Below are 17,293 nucleotides of genomic sequence, written 5' to 3' on the forward strand. Positions count from 1 at the left end.
GGAATAAAGTTGCCATATGCCTATGATTCATCAAGACACAGAACAGTCTACAGGCTGTGAGTTATTTTTAATGTGAACTGAGTTCACAGTGAGTTAAAGCTAGAATATTTGTATACTTTGGCAGAAGTACTCTAAGCCCCTAAATCTGTGTTGGGTTGAAATTCTTAAAACTGTTCTATGTAGATTGCTGGTATGCATTTGCTCATTTTCTGATAAATCATTATATTATATTATATTAATTTTATGTTAGAAATAACAGCAGACTGATTTAAATCTGTTCTGTTTAAATGGAAAGAGATGAGCTATTAAAATTAAATTTCATTTTTGATGACTTAAAACTCTACTTTCATATGTATATATATTTAATGTAGTAATTCCTTTGGGAATATACTTTATTTTTCACTAATGTAATAGTTGGTATTGATGAGATGCCTGGAGAATTAGGAAGAACTCCCCTGAGTGAATCCGTGACGGAATGTTCAGAGAGGATTAGCCAAGAGACAGAACCATCGTATGGGTTGGGATACCCAGATAAAGCAAAAGGGGATGAGGAAGCCTATCTGTGTAGGCAGTCTCTACCCACCCCAACCTGACCTCCTCTCTTTCTTCTCTGCTTCCTGGCCACTGTAATATGAGCTGTTCTATTCCTCCATACCCTCTCAGCCAAGATGGACTGACACCTCTGAGACTGTGAGCCACCATGGAGAGAGTCTGATTTACAAAGCACATTTGTATAGGAGAGGTACTGCTGTTGCATGACTAAACCTCACTGTGGCTTGGAGGCCTTGAAACCAGTTTGTGAGAGAATTCTGGGAAAGTCCTGAGAAGCATGCTAGGGAAGCCATCAAGAACACTGTACACTCAATTTCATGGTTTATTATGGTGGGAGTTAAGAAGACCAAAATGCAATGTCTATGTTTGTGAGGTTTCAGATAGAAATGAAAACTTGATTAAGAATTGTATTTAGAGGCCATTAGTGTTAGATTCTGGAAAAGAATTTGTCTACATTTTGCTGGTGTCTTGGAATGGTTGGAGCCTTTGAGTTGAAAGGTAGTGGAATGATTAATCTGGCAAAGCAGCATAGAGGGTGGCCCAGCGTTCAGGCTATGGTTTGGGTTTTGTTGATTGTGTTTAACCAAGTTTATAGTGAATTACTTAGTAGTGCACAACATGAAAGGTGTGGAAACTTACAGGGTTCCAAGGAAGGATAGGCAGGGACAGTTGGGGCCAAGGCAAGTGTGGCTGCTGAAGATTCAGGACAACAGGAAGGAGGCCTGAAGGCAACTGTGGGGTTAACTGGATCCCACACATCACAGGTTCAACGTCATGAAAGGTTTCTGCTGCAGTTGGGCTTATTTTATCTCTGTGGAGGGAATTGAGACAAGTCTCACTATGTAGTCCAGGTTGGCCCAGAACTATGTAAGCTAGCCTTATTTATGATGATTTTCCTGCATCATCAGCATGCCACTGAATGACACATTAGAGGTGTGTGCCAACATGCCTGGCTCAAGGGTGTAAGCCTTTTAGCTCATTTGGAAGACTCCATGGAGAAGAGGGTGCTGGGGAGCCCCAATTGCACGTGGACACCTTGAGAATGTATACACAATCCCGTACCCCCTTCTCCATCCAGGCACTCAGAGGCCACTGCAACACCACCCGAGGGGCCCAAGGATTGCTCAGGCTGATGACAGAACTGGGCATCTGAGTGCTACTAGTCTTATAGCCATGGATACTTCTACTCAAAAGGAGACCATAAGGGTCAGGGAGTGTGTGTTTGGGTCATGATCCTTTCATTAGCTCTTGAGAAGTGGCACAGGAAGTAGACCTCAGAGGCCAGGAAAGTGGACAACTTAACCAGGCAAAGACCAAATGTGAAGCTCCCATCATAGCGCTGTACCCACTGCCCACAAGAAGCAGGAGGGCTTAACTCCTGTCCCACCCAGTTTCAGTCTTGCTCTGGTACCATCTTACCCTTCTCTGCCCTGCTGCTCCTTTTTTTTTAGAATGGGGGTGCTTACTTTGTGTCCCATGTGTTAGAAATATGTACCCCACCCAAACACACACATGTGTACACACACACACACACACACACACACACACACACACACACACAGTGTCAAGGTTAAACATTTGCCTTGAGTCTCAGAGGATATTGAACCTGGGCTTTTGAACAGTGTTGGAGTTGTTTAAGGTGATGGGGACACATTTGAAGCCAGACGGAATATATTTTGCATTGTGAGGCTAGTAATTGTTGTGGATAGCCCTGGGGCTAATCATATTTGATGTCAGTTCTGTTCTCCTGTGAGTGGCTGTGAACAAGGAATGAGTCAGCACTCAGGTGATTTCCTGTAAACCTGCTTCCCACCTTAATTTGTAAAATAAAGGAGAGCTGGTGATTGGGCAGAGAGAGAGAGAGAGAGAGAGAGAGAGAGAAGGTAGAACAGAAAGAAAGAAAAGGAGGTTTGAGAGAGAGAAAAGGCAGAGGAGGAGGAAGAAGAAAAGCGGAGCAGAAGCACATGGCCTAGAGAAACCACAAGTTCTAAGGGGTCTCATAGATGTGGAAGATGGTAGTGTAGCGGTAGTAGATCTGCCCAATCTAAGCTCACAGCATGTATTCATATTAACTGTGTTGTGTTTTCATTGCTGGGGGGATATTTGGGAGGAGGTTTACCGCAACAAGTAATGTTAGGTTTTAAGGCGTGGCTTGTGCATCAGGTTGACATTGGACTGAAAAGGGCCTAGGAGATCAGCAAAGCACAACTCTGAGTACTTCTGTGAGTTTCAAAAGAGAATAAAACTGTTGTGAAAGACTCAATCTAAGTGTGAGCAGGACCACCCTCAAGGCAAAGGCCCAGGGAGGGTGAAGAAGAGAAAACCTGCCAGCTGGGGTGTTCTGGTCACTTCTATGTGAGTTGTTGGGTTCTGCCATACTGCCCCCAACATGATGGACAGAGACCTCTGAAGCCAGGAACCCATCATTTCTCCAGGAAGTTGTCTCTGACAGGTATTCTGTTACAGCAGAAACAAGTTTACATAGCAACCAAGACCATCCTTAGCAACGGCAGAAAGAGCTAAATGAGGATGCAATTTTCTTTCTTCTTAATTTTCATTCCAGCAGGATCAGGCTTTGTTAAGCTCTAGTTCTGTTTCAGGTACTTATATATAAACACTATCCCACAAAAAGATTTCCATATGTGAATGTTAGCAAACAGTCCTGGGGAGGGACCAATGTATACTGAAAACTTGGGTGGTCTTTCAGGCCTCAGGCCTGGGATTCCAGGCTGCTGCATACTAAAAGTCTCCCTTACAGGTTGGGGAATCTATGAGGCTCTTTTAACTTCTCTCCTACACCCTACATGGCTTTGAGCCTTTCCCAACTTTTTCCTTATGTAAACCTTATTTTGCCCCAGGGATTGAGGTAAACAACCTTTTGAAAGATTTTAGAAGCATTGTTTTCAGATAGAAACTCATCCTACTTCAGTTGCTGAAAAGCACTAGTCTCTCCCTGGCTATTGGTCATAACTTAATGCCCCTCCCCCTTTAGATCTCTCACAACATATAGATCGCAGATGCCAGTAAACACCAGAGCGTCAAGGAAGCCATATTTTATTACTGTTTCTTTCTCCTGTCACACCAGGAAACCCAGCTAGATGAGCCCGAGGTTTAATGCAAAACGAAAAGATTCCAAGTTCTTCAAAATTGGCATCCTTAGAGCTGTCATCTTGCCTTTCTATATTTTAGAAACAGACTTCTGGACGTTATGATCATATTTAAACCGGCTCTGCAAATTCCAGCAGGTGATTGTGTCCGAATCGATGGTGGGTCGGCTCTGCCGACTGCCCTTGCTTCCTCCTAGCCAAAAAGAGAAGGCATTTTCATAACTCTATCTTTACTTTGAAAACTGTTTAAACATCCAGCATATAGCTAGCCACATTCCTTGCGAGTCATGGTACAGAGGAGAAAAGGATAAACCATGCAGTGCCTGGCAGAGCTCAAGAGAGACTCTGGTAAGACCCTACAGCAATGGGGCAAAGCACGCTTCAATTGGCGGACTGCAACTGTGGCTACTCTAGAGGCTTTAGTTATTTTTCAACTAGCCTGGGACTAACTTGTTCAAAATGCTTACCACAGAGCCTTTTGAAGACAGCAGGGTACACCTAGTGGCATGAAGTCCTTTCCTGTGGCATCAGACAGCAAGGTTGTAGGTGGACTTAGCTACTTTGTGGGTTCTTCTTTCCCCATCCTTTGTCCCGCCCCTGTTTTCACCCCATATCAATAGTTAGGAGAGAAAGGAGAGAGAGAGAGCGAGAGAGAGAGAGCTATGAATCTCATTTCTCTCTTCTTGTTCTTCATTGCCTTTGCTACTTTCTGGATTCTTTTTCCCACCCTTTACTTCACATCCCCCCACCCAAACCTTTTCACCTTGAATCACTAGAGAGGAGAAAAGGATAGAGAGGGGAGAGGGAAAGAGGGAGAGAGAGGGAGGAAGGGAGGGAGGAAGGGAGGGAGGGAAGGAGGAAGGAATGGAGGGAGGGAGAGTTGTCTCTTTTTTGAGCACAACTACTAACAGACCACATCAACATCCCTGAACAACCAACAACCACCCAACCCTGCCTAATCAGGGCTCTAGCATGTATATACCCTCTGAAAAGTTCACAGAATTCTAAATGTCACACAGTTGCAGAAACTACCTGCAGCTGGAAAAACCATGCCTTACTAGAACATGAGGCAAATCATTGACAACTGTTGAGGACAGTCCCTGGGATTAAAACAAAAACACATTCTTATAATCTCTCTCTCTCTCTCTCTCTCTCTCTCTCTCTCTCTCCCTCTCTCTCTCTCTCTCTCTCTCTCTCTCTCTCTCTCTCTCTCTGTGTGTGTGTGTGTGTGTGTGTGTGTGTGTGTGTGTGTGTGTGTGTGTGTGTGTATTTTAAAGAAGCCAGGATTCTATAATCCTCAAAACTTGTCACTACAAAGAGCTTCACCAAAGAGCTTTTCAGGGGCTGCAAAGCCCAGGAAGAGAAGTGGACTTTGGATCTAGTTCCTGTACATCTTTCCACCTTGTCCAGGTATCTGTGCCTTAGACACCTTTTATACAATTCTCTTTGGTTGTTGCACAACTTTTAAGACAATAGGAACCAATAGAGGGAAGGGGAGGGGAGAAGGGAAGGAGAAAGAGGGGAGGGGAGGGCAGAGGAGGGGAGAGGAAGAGAGGAGAGGAGGGGAGGGGAGGACAAGACAATTGTTCTACTGGGCACTTCCAGACACAGAGGAAAAGGCCTTACTCCATTCTTATTTTGTATTCTCTAACTCTGTCATCTCTTTTTAAAAATTTCAGACTAGGAGTTCAGAATATAAATCTACCCCTTGTTATCCTTGAACTCTGATCTCATTTCTCAAATCACATGTATTCAACAGATACTTATGAAGCTTCTATCTGCCAAGGAGTTTGCTAAAGAATGGATACTTGAATACTTCATGCACTGAATTCTCATCAGAGAGAAACAACTCACAGCATAATAAAAAGACCTGTATTATACCGCATGCCACCAAGTGCTGTAAACATGCTCTGTTACAGTGCACAGCACCAAATGCTATAACATGGAGGGCAGAGCCACAGAAGAGAATATAGAAGGAAGGCTTGGTTTGGCTTGGTGGGAAAGGAAAAGCTCTCCAGGAGAGGAGGTTGGTCAGACTCCAAATGAGGAAAAAAGTTGTATCTGAGGGAGGGACAGCAACTGTAGTATTCAAGGTAAGAATAAGTTTATTCTGTTCCATGACAGTGAGACAGCATGACTGGTGTGACACAGTGTAGGCAGATAAGGTCAGATATGTCTATGAAGCCAGGGAACGTGAGTCCTATTGGGCTGCATGGCTCTTCAGGGTATATTCAATGAAGGGAACAAAGGAACTTATTTATTTGTTTGTTTGTTTATATTTAGTGTGTGTGATCCATATGTCAGCATCTGAGGAAGCCAAAAGAGGGTATGGGGGTACCCTGGAGCTGGAGTTTAAGTGGCTGTGAACCACCTACCATGGTTGCTGGGAAATGAATAAATGATCTCAGGTCTTCTGGAAGAGCAGCAGTACTCTTGAGCCCTGAGCCATGGCTCCAGCCCCACCCAGACAATGGGAGGATTTTAGCAGAGGAACTTCATAGTGCCTTTCTGAAGCTCAATACAGTGATAGAAATGGCTTACTCTGTTTAGCAGGGACTCTGGGAGCATTTCACACTTGTTGTTGTTATGTGGATATGATTCTTTTGCCTGGTGTAGATCTTTTCTCTAATCTTTGCCCACTATAACCCAGCAGCAGTAAAGACCCTTTAAGGGAAAACTGGCCAACAGGATGAAACCCTGGGCGGAGACCTAACTACACATAATCAATCTAGTTGGACCAATCACCTGGCCAAGGGATCACCGCTCAGGAAAATAGAATCACTCCTAAGAAAGCAGTCTCACCTTAAGCCATGGTAAAGAGACAGGTGTGTAGTGACAATTTGGAATTTTGGTTTATTTAAAAAACCAGAAATAATATATGTTTCTAAGGTGTGGGATATGGGGCGGCTTCAGATTGTCTACAGCAGTGATTTGCCTTGTGTTCTGGCAGGGGTGTGATTTTGCCAGCTGCAGATAGTTTCTGTGATTGTGTGACGTTTGGGATTCTGGGGACCTTTTAGAAGGTCTATAAGTGCTAGGCCCTGAGAGGGGTGATGGGTTACTGGGGGGGGGGGAGGGCGTTGTTTGCTGTCGGTTGTTGTTGGTCAGGGTTTGTTAAGTAGTTGTGTGCAAAGAAGAAACAAGAAGAAATTATATATCCTGAGAATGAAGGTTAAACTTGCCCCAAGGAACTTGGCTTCCCTAACTATCAGGTCATAGTCTAACAATATCATCACCCCTTCCCCTCTATCCTTCTATCCTTTTTTCTTTTCTATCTGGTGTTAGGGGGTTGAAAGGTGGAAAAAGAGTAGAGAAGGGTGGAAGAAAGAAGAAAGCACCAAGTAGCCAAAGTGCAGCTACACGGGTGGAATAATGATCGCCTTAATGAACTACTGTGCTTTCCCCAACATTCCTGTCCCCAGTGGCTAGACCCTCTATAATGCTCTGTTGGGCTTGCCCACCTTTCTGAGACTTGACTCAGAAATATATTACTTCTTCCTTCTCTTTTTTTGTCTGCTTCCTGATTGATGGCCAGCACCTAAGTATGTTTTTTTCTGGTAGGTTGGGTTCCATCATTCTTTTTGTCATGACCCCTCCACACCGTGTATATGCTGTCTACCATGTGGCTGACTTCCATGCCAGTATAGCTCAAAACCATGGTTTTTGTCCTCCTCTTCTCCACTCCCTCCTCCAGGAAACTGCTGACATTGGCTGGTTGGCCCGGAATTTCTCTTCTGTTCCTGCACCCCACACCGTGTCAAAAGGATTCCAAATATTTTTTTAGTCACATCCAAACATTTCCTCAGGGGCCACAGAGAATCTTTGCATACAAGAAGGTTGTTTGATCAAAAATGTAGAAAATGTATGGAGCAACTGAGCACGGTGGTGTATAGCTGTAATCCTACTACTTGGGAGGATGAGACAGGAGGATTGCAAGTTGGAGGAATTTTGGAGGTTCTGTTGTTGCTCAATTTCAGGCCAGCCTGGAATGATATAAGAAAACCTCAACACAAACAACAAAAAGCAAAGCAACAAAATGTCCCCAGAGCATTGTGAAGACTTGTGTCCTGTGGCTGTAAGTCTGGCCATTTATCAGAAGCAGCATTGCAGGACTAACTCAGTACTCCCTCCAGGAGGCATCTGGCAATATAGGGGGGAACCTGGAACACACAGTGCAGGGGGCCTGTGCTAGGGTTCTAGGTGAGGCAGTCCTGCACAGTGCATAAGCTGGCGGCTCCACAGTATGGCTAAGGGGAAAGTTTTTATTGTAGATTCGAGGGAGAGCACAGCTATAGGCATGTAGGAGAGTCCAGAGCAGAGTTAGAAAGTGGTAGATTGCATATGGCCATGGGTAAGAGGTCCCTCCATTAGGGAGGGAGAGAGGGAGGGATGGAGGGAGAGATGGAGAGAGGGAGGAAGGGAAGGAGGGAGAGAGGAAAGGAGGAAGGGAGGGAGGAAGAGAGAGAGAGAGAGAGAGAGAGAGAGTGAGAAAGAGAGAGAGAGAGGAGAGAGAACCAAGAAAGGGCAAAAGAGAGAGACCAGGAGAGCTCATAGCTGAAACAGCAGGATTATAAGGGAGTAAGGGAACTGGGGGGAAGGAAGCCCATGAGCTGAAGGAGGGAGGGCCAGGATATCAGCATGTGCTTTGGAATGTGAAATGGGTACTTGTGACACTTGGGTCTGGAGGCCATCATGTACTCTGGTATGCTAATAGGCACTGCAGACAGCCATTTCTCTCTTTCCCTCCTCTCCCTTCAGTTAAAAAAAAGGAAGTGGGTCCTTGGTAGAGAGGACCTTGGCTCCACACATTCCTGAGGAAGGCTGCCTTTTGTCTAATTGCCAGGAGTGTGAGGAAATGGAGTTTCCTTAGGACCCGAGACACATCAAATGCTTTTCCCATCTGAAGTTCCCTTGTCATCTCTCTGGGAAGCATGCAGGTGGCAGGAAGTCCTGCGTGTAGGTTGTTCATGTTCCAACTCTAGGGAACCTACAAAGCCTGGGTCCCAGAGGTGCCGGCATGGAATACCGGACTCAACCCTAACGAGGAAGGATGGGAGCTTGAGGGGTTTTACTGTAGCTATTATTTCTGTCAGCTTCTTGACCCATAAAATATGCACTTCTCCCTCTCAACAGCTCTTTGGAATCCAAGGCTGCAGAAATTCGCTAAGATGTGTACTGTGCGTGCTTTTCTTACACTGTAAATCATGAAGCTAAGCAGCTACCCCTCTGCTCATGCAAGCTGTTAACATGACAAAAAATGCAGTCTATGCCCCAGAGAGTTTGTAATTCAATCAGCAGAATTAAAGAGCTACAAGCCTTTATTAGACAACAAAGTAGGAAATCTGCTTTCCAAATCACAGGGCTGTCTACACACCAAACAACTCAGACTTGACTCAGCTTGCTAAGGTCAGTTCTTTTCTTTTTCTGGCAAAGGATATTTTCCCAATACATTATTCATACTATATTAAAATGCACCAACTCAAATATATCCAGGATGTTTCTTGGCTTTTAAGGTTTTTATGTCTTTTACTTCCTTTTATTGCTGTGCTTTTATTGAGAATATTACTATTTCTTGTACAAAAATTAATTTTATTGGGAGAAATTCTGATTTGCTAAAATAAAACTAAACTAATTCTTTACAAAATATCATGGGAAAGCATTGTTTGTAGGTTTGTTTATTTTATTTTAGGTATACGTGTGTGTGTGTGTGTGTGTGTGTGTGTGTGTGTGTGTGTGTATTGTGTATACCACATGCATGCCTGAAGCCTGAGGAGGTCAGAAGAAGGGGCTAGATCCTCTGAAATTGGAGTTATAGATGGTTGCAAACTGCCATGTGGATGCTGGGATCCAAACCTGGGCCCTTTGCAAGAACGTCAAGTGCTTTAGTCCTGAAAATTCATTTTGTTCACAGAAAATAATTGTGCCTGGGTAGATGTTTTTTGTAGTAAAGGTTTGCTATGCAAGCATGAGGACCTGGGAGTATATCTCCAGGGCTCAGGTAAATGGGGCCAAGATTGTCACCCCAGTGTTGTCAGAAACTGCCAGTCACCCCAGTGTTGTCAGTCACCTGTCAGTCACCCCAGGGCTGTCAGTAACTGCCAGTCACCCCAGTGTTGTCAGTCACCTGTCAGTCACCCCAGGGCTGTCAGTAACTGCCAGTCACCCCAGTGTTGGGAGGCCAAGACAGGAATATCCCTGGGGCTTGATGGACAGCTTTCTAGATGAGCCAGTAAGAACTTTATCTCAAAATATAAGGTGGAGTCCAAGTGTGGTCGCACACAATATTATCAGGAGGCAAATGCAGGAAGACCTCTGAGAGTTCAAGGCCAGACTGGTCTCCACATCAAGACCCTGTAACAACAACAACAACAACAACACTAACAACAACAGCAACCCCTCCAGAAAAATAATAAGTTGGAGAAAGAATGAGGAAGACACCTACAATTGACTTCTGACATCCACATCTACAAACACAGACTTACAAATACACACACACACACACACACACACACACACACACACACAATTTAAAAATTTAAAAAGATACTCTACCACAGATAAAAAACAAGCTGTAGTTTGGGAGTATCTGAGCAAAATATAGTAAAATATAGGCTCTATTATTCGAGGAAGATAGCATTCCTCTCCTTAGTCAATCAAATAAATAATTAAAGTAAAATTAAGATGTCTTAAAACATGATGAGGCTGAAAATTCAGCAACGCCATTGCACGCTCACAGCAATTATGGAACAAGGGCAGGCCAGTCAGCACTTCAGCCCAGATGGGGAGGGGTTTGAAGGGCAGACAAATCTCAGCAAAGATAGGATTTGAGTAATCCTAAAACCTACACTAAGACAGTCATATTTAGTATTACATCTTGTAACTGCATAAATGCATATATATATATACATTCACCAAGGCAGAACATTTATTAAACCATAACACACAACATAATAAAAAGAAAATGAGAATCAAAATAGATATCAGTTTCTTAAAAGATATCCAGGAAATCTTAAATATTTAGAAATTTAAAGAAAAATTCGAAGGGAATTGAAAAATTGTTTTGTACAGAATGGTAAGCACGGAATGTGTGATGTAGACCAGGCAAGGCCTGGAGAGCAGCAGGCAGTGCCCTCCGCAGGGTAACCCACCTGTGCTGTGATGAAACACCATGACCACAAGCTACGCGGGGAGGAAAGGGTTTGTTTCACTGACAGTTCCATATCACAGTTCATCATCAAAGGGTAGAACTCACACAGGGCAGGAACCTGGAGGCAGGAGCTGATGAGGAGGCCATGGAAGGGTGCTGCTCACTGGTTTGTTCCCTGGTGCTTGCTCAGCCCACTTTCTTATAGAACCTAGGACCACCAGCCCAGGGATGGCCCCACCCACAATGGCCTGGGCCCCGCCCTCCTCTATCAATGATTAATTAAGAAAATGCCCTACAGGCTTGCCTGTAGCGCAATGGAGGCATTTTATCAGTTGAGGTGTCTTCCTCTCAGATGACTAGCTTGTTGCCATCAAACTAGCCAGCCGAAGCCACAGCTGAGACTCCCTGTGTGCAGACAGAATGTAAATAAGAAATAAGAACAGGACTGAGTTGGATGTTATATCAAGGAGCTGCTAGCTCATGTCAGCTGTGTGTAGGAGATAAAAGTTGGATGAGCAGCCAGCTCACGCCAGCTCTGCAGCTCATGTCAGCTCTGTGTGTAGCAGATAAGAATGAAGTGCTATGTAATGATGTAATGCTAGCTTGTAGCTAATGAAAGCAGAGGCTGGCAGCCGACAGGCAGAGACCTTGATGCTCGACAGTGAAGAGTGTTGTGCTGTCTTGCCCTCTAACCAGAAAACAACTTGTGGGACAGTGGACCTTGCTAGGAAACTCGGTAGAGTGGGTCTGAGTCTCCGGAAACTCGGGGTACACACCTGAGTCCGTAGGCAGCTCCCTGCCAGATTCCTGGCCTGGAACGTGCCACACTTCCCACATAAGGAAACAGATCTGTGGTCACATTGCCCCAGAACAGAGCTCTACTTGCTAATGAGGTACCTAGAGGCCCTGAGGGTTTAGTCAATAAGCTTCCCTTCCTGGATATTCCTCCTTGCAGAAGGTATTTAATCTCTGGTCCCCCCTGAGAAGGTGGTACGCATCCATTTTCCACAATGAACAACCAATAACTAGTTTGGAACCGAGGACTGTCTCTTTCATCCACCATGGGGAGCGTGGAGAAAGCCTTTGCCTGTAGAGCCTCGGCTTCTCTGCATTTCCAGGCAACTGCTTCTACCTTTGCCAATGAGCTAAGCCAAAGTTCCCATCCCTTCCCCCTCGTCGTGGGTTCCCGCTCCTCTGTGTGGCACTCTAGCAGCGATTAGATGTCTTGGGGTTGGGAAATACCAGCTTTGGCTTCCCACATCTCAGACTGTATTCTCCCACTCCCGGAGTCGGAGTGGTGTCTAGGCTCTTCTCTAAAGCCCAGCACTGGGCTTGGGATAAAAGCAGTCAAGCTCCCTGCATTTCACCTCCCCGGTGGCCATGCCAGTGGTGGAGTAGAACACTGACTAACACAACTGACTGCTACCCTGGCTGCACAGAGATAAGAGGATCCAGAGTAAGGAGTCCCTGCCTGAGACACACAGACAACAGACAGATTGCAAGCCTTGCCTGTGAGGCCCCTCTGCCACCTGCTTCTGAGTCAGCTACCCCACGTGTATGTTGTGAACTGATGCTTATTGTAGTGAATAAACCTTGAGATCTAGACTCTGTCTGTCCTTCCCAGCCTTAAGCTGGACATGACTCATGATAGTTGGCATAGTTGACAGGATTCTACCTTCAAGATGGAACCCTGAGAAGAAAAATGAACCCTCTAAGGACCATAATAGTCCTAATTATTCTAAATTTCAGCAAATTGGCAACAAGCCTTTGGTCATACAAAATTAATTGCAGTCCAGGAGCAGAACTAGGCAGAGCTCTAAGGGAGATAGTGAAAGAAGGGACCATCACTCCAAAGCCAGCTGCTGCCTACGACATAGGAAGAGCCAGAAGTGAGGGACTCATCACTACTGTTACCAACACCTGATGCCAACTGCTGCCTATGCCGTAGGAAGAGCAGAAGGTGCAGGGAAACCCACCCAGGAAAGATTGGTTGGCCACAAGCCTGGTGAGAAGGGCAGATAAATTATTGGAAAAAGTAATAAGAAACTCACCCCAAACTAACTTTGGGTGTTATATAAAAAATTTAAGTTCTATACTCCCTAATGTATGTAACACTAGAATGAAGAAACTACTTACTGGCTTCAAAGCCATGAAAGTGAGTCCAGATGCCACGGATCGCACAGAGAGGAAATGGTTTGGAACAAAGAATAAGGCCAAAAGGAAAGCTGGGTTTAAAGAAGTGAAGATTGAGGTCCTTCTAACAAGTCCACCAATAGTAGAGCCACTCTAGAGCATGCGGCTAGTAAAGAAGTGCAAGCAATACTGATGAAAACCGTAGAGGAACTAAGAAATGGGGGTGGCAAACAATCCTTTCAAAGATGCTGTCCTAACCCAGGGCCTGGGCAAGACAGCCATATCCCTCCCAGTGACATCTTCCAAGATTCACAATATTTGGTAACAATGATGAGGAGCATTTTGAGCAACAAATAGAAATGAGACCATACACTCCTCAAGAACTAAGTCAGTCGAGAAAAGAATACGTCCAGATGGAATGGAGGATGCATCCTTTATGATAAAGCTCAGGGGAAAAGGATAGACACGGTCACGCTGTCAGAGTCAGAGGTGAGGAAAATTAAGAATATAGTAGAAACCCAGCAGTGTATGAAGCTTTAGAGCGAGTCCTAGGCACTGCTCCAGGCGATGTACACCTTCTCCTGGACTGGATAACCACAGCCTGGAGATGCGCATTTCCATCTTTAGACCTTACACAACGTGAGGAAGCAGCAAAATGGAACACTTTCCAAGAGGCCATTCAGCTCATGAGGCAACTAGGAGTACTGTGGTTTATACATAATGAAGTAGACACATCACAGGATGCTCTGATTATACCACAATTCAAAAGAATTTTAATTAAGGGGGTACCGCCACACAAAATTAATTTGGCAGGACCACTTCTAAATTGCAGAAATGTTTCTGAGGTAATTGACTTATTTAAAGGTTAGAGGGAGTTAGACCAAGAAAAAGTAGTATCATTAAATGTAAATAGAAATCCATTTAAATCAAAGAGAACACTCAGATTTTTCAGACCATTTACAAACATTAGACCTTTGGCAGAAAACCTGGAATGCTATTTGTAAACAGAACCCCACAGAGGGGTACACAAAATAAGATTTTTTTGAAGGAACAAACCTAAGCCTTTTTTAGGGACAGAAGGCCATCACAAAGGAAATATCAGCACCTCACTATGACAAGGCAAACACATATCAGCACCTCACTATGACCTAATGCAGGGCCTAGGCAAGACAGCCATTATCCCTCCCAGTGACATCTTCCAAGATTCACAATATTTGGTAACAATAATGAGGATCATTGTTACCAAATATTGGTACCTCACTATAACAAGGCAAACACATATCAGTTCCTCAGTATAACAAGGCAAACACATATTAGTGCTTCATTATAATAAGGCAAACACATATCAGCACCTCATTATAATAAGGTAAACACATATCAGCACCTCATTATAATAAGGTAAACACATATCAGTGCTTCACTGTGACAAGGCAAACACGTATACCTTTCATCAGGAATCAAGTCAGGCACCAGTAACACCATATATTATGTTTCCCATAAGAATAAGAAGATAAATGTTAGATGGCTAATTGACAAAGGCAGTGATATTAACATATATACAGGACTGCCAGACACTATAGAAGGAGTTACAGGAGAATCCATAATACCTGTCTGTAAGTTAGAATTAATGGTATATGACAAAATAATTCCCATGGATTTTGCATGTTGCAGTGCACCAGAAAATATTTTAGGCTTCTTAAAGATTTTAATTTTTTTGTGATTTTCTAAATTTTAAAAAGTAAAAGGTAATCTAGTAGGAGTAACAATAGAACCTATAAGACTACCAACAGTTGAACCCTCATTTATGTCACAATGCCCAATTAAAGGAGGAATGAGCAGATATCTGAAACCATTAAACCCTACTAAAGGAAGGAATAATTGAACCAACGCAAAGCTTCAATTTGAAGAGTCCGATTTGGTCAGTTTACCAAATAGTAAATGGTGAATGATGGTAGATTATAGGAGAATTAATGAATTGTTCTCTAAAATGCCAGGACATTTACCAGCTATAGAAGATATTTTCTTGAGGATTAAGAGAGCAGCACCAAGATGGCTGTCAACTACAGATTTATCAGACATGTACTTTAGCATACCACGGCACCCACAAAGCAGAGAATACACCACATTCACTTGGCAAGCAAGACAGTACCAATTTCTAAGACTACCCAATAATTGTCCACAGTGTTCTAAGATGGTGTATTGGCTAGTTTTGTGTCAACTTGACACAGCTGGAGTTATCACAGAGAAAGGAACTTCAGTTGAGGAAATGCCTCCATGAGATCCAACTGTAAGGCATTTTCTCAATTAGTGATCAAGGGGGAAAGGCCCCTTGTGGGTGGGACCATCTCTGGGCTGGTTGTCTTGGGTTCTATAAGAGAGCAGGCTGAGCAAGCCAGGGGAAGCAAACCAGTAAAGAACATCCCTCCATGGCCTCTGCATCAGTTCCTGCTTCCTGACCTGTTTGAGTTCCAGTCCTTACTTCCTTGGTGATAAACAGCAGTATGGAATTGTAAGCTGAATAAACCCTTTCCTCCCCAACTTGTTTCTTGGTCATGATGTTTGTGCAGGAATAGAAACCCTGACTAAGACAGATGGTCACTGGATAAAGTCATACCAGTCCTAACTATATTTGTATGTTGATGACTTTTTGATAATAAAATGAAAAGGAAATATATACAAAAAATCCCAAGCAAACCAGTAGACCAAACCATACAAGCATTGAGAGATAATGTTGGACCATCCATAATAATAAGCTATCAGGACCAGATACAAAGGTTAAGTTCTTGGGTGGTCCACTCCAGGGTCAAAAAATACCTACTGCAGTCATAAGTGAATTACAACAGCTTAAAACCAGCCAATGAAGCTGATATACAACATCTTATAGGATTATTTGGATATCAGAGATAACATATACCACATTTACAAGTCATTTTGCAACCCTTGTATAGTATTACAAGGAAAGCAAATGATTTTATTTGGAATAAACCCCAAGAACAAGCTGTGAAAACAGTGCCAGAGTATATAAAGGAATAGTCTAAGCAACAATACATCCAACCAGAGGATATAGTATATTTGCACATACTGTACCTAAAACAGTATGGGAACTGGAATATCTTTGTGAAAAGTAATGGTAGATAATGGACAGTAGGCTTCCCTGCTTGGAAAACAAATTCTCTCTAGTTGAGAAAACAATTTGAATAACATAGGAGGCCTTAAAAACTGTGCACCACATGCTGCAGAACAGCCAAGTAATACTCAGAACCACCATTCCGACCCTAGTTTGGATCTAGGCACCAGAGGAAGCATGGGCTGGTCTACCCACGGAAGGGAAAGTACTACAATGGAAATGGTACTTGGCTGAGCTCCCTCGCTCTGGTACCCTGTCTGCAAAGGGGTCGGTGCCAAAGGCGTTGGAGTTGGTACTTGTGACCGACTGCCCAATGACCCCACAGGGATTTTCAATCATCCCAAATGCCACCCCTCCCCAGAAACAGGTACCACTAGGAGAGGGGACAGGAGAGTTCCAGCCATCCCTGGTTAATGCCTGGTTTATGGATGACTCCACAACCAGTAAACAGAACATGGTTTTGTGGAAGGCAGCAGCCTACGGACCTGGGGATGGAATGGTGATCATGGAGCAAGGAATAGCTAAATCTGCACAATACACAGAAGTAGTAGCAGCCATGTTAGCAGCAAGTCAAAGCCTCAAAGAGAAGCAAAAGGTACTACATTTGTTCACTGACTCATGGTGTGTAGCCAATGGCACAGCCATGTGGTCAGGAAAACAGAAAGCGAACTACTAGAAAATTAATGGCAAAGAATATATGGTCCAAGGAATTTTGGGTGTAATTATATGATATAGCCAAAGAAGTTAAGGTATATGTATATTATGTGGATGTCCATACTAATTAATAAAGAAGGAGACCAATATGGACATAACGATACAATGGATAAATTACCCAGCCTAGTAATTAGATTAAAACAAAACTGGAGGGCAGAACAGATAGGCTCCAACAAGTTAAGACTTTAAAGCAAAACGGAAGTCAATTAGAGACTTAGAGATTACCACTGAAGAAATATTAAAAGTACATGAGACCTTGGGCATGCAGAAACACATGCCACATTTCATTGGTTTTCAGGTAGAAACGGAAAAGGATTAAGAATTCAACAAACCAGTGCAAATGTTGCCCAAGAGATGGAACTAGGTTCATACACAAGTATAAGGGAAACAGGGCATAGGCTGAATATCAATCATATCTTATAAATAGACATTATAGGACCATCAAAACGATAGAAAGGGGCATATGCATGCATCTTGGTAGACATATGTACTGGATTAGGGTCTGCCAAAAGT

The 17,293-nt window shown here is 43.6% G+C and overlaps 1 protein-coding gene across 2 annotated transcripts in view; it reads right to left on the reverse strand.

Moving 5' to 3' along the window:
* Positions 1–3,590: 3,590 nt before the first annotated feature.
* Fam126a (family with sequence similarity 126, member A) overlaps positions 3,591–17,293 on the reverse strand; it is a 115,421-nt gene continuing 101,718 nt past the window's right edge. For both annotated transcript variants that reach the window (XM_017321188.2, NM_001310471.1), the window contains exon 11: positions 3,591–3,852. In XM_017321188.2, the coding sequence (XP_017176677.1) occupies positions 3,731–3,852 (122 nt within the window). In that variant the 3' untranslated portion in view covers positions 3,591–3,730. The remainder of the gene's footprint in view (positions 3,853–17,293) is intronic.

Source organism: Mus musculus, chromosome 5, assembly GCF_000001635.26.
Source record: "Mus musculus strain C57BL/6J chromosome 5, GRCm38.p6 C57BL/6J".
NCBI classification, from domain to species: Eukaryota; Metazoa; Chordata; class Mammalia; order Rodentia; family Muridae; genus Mus; species Mus musculus.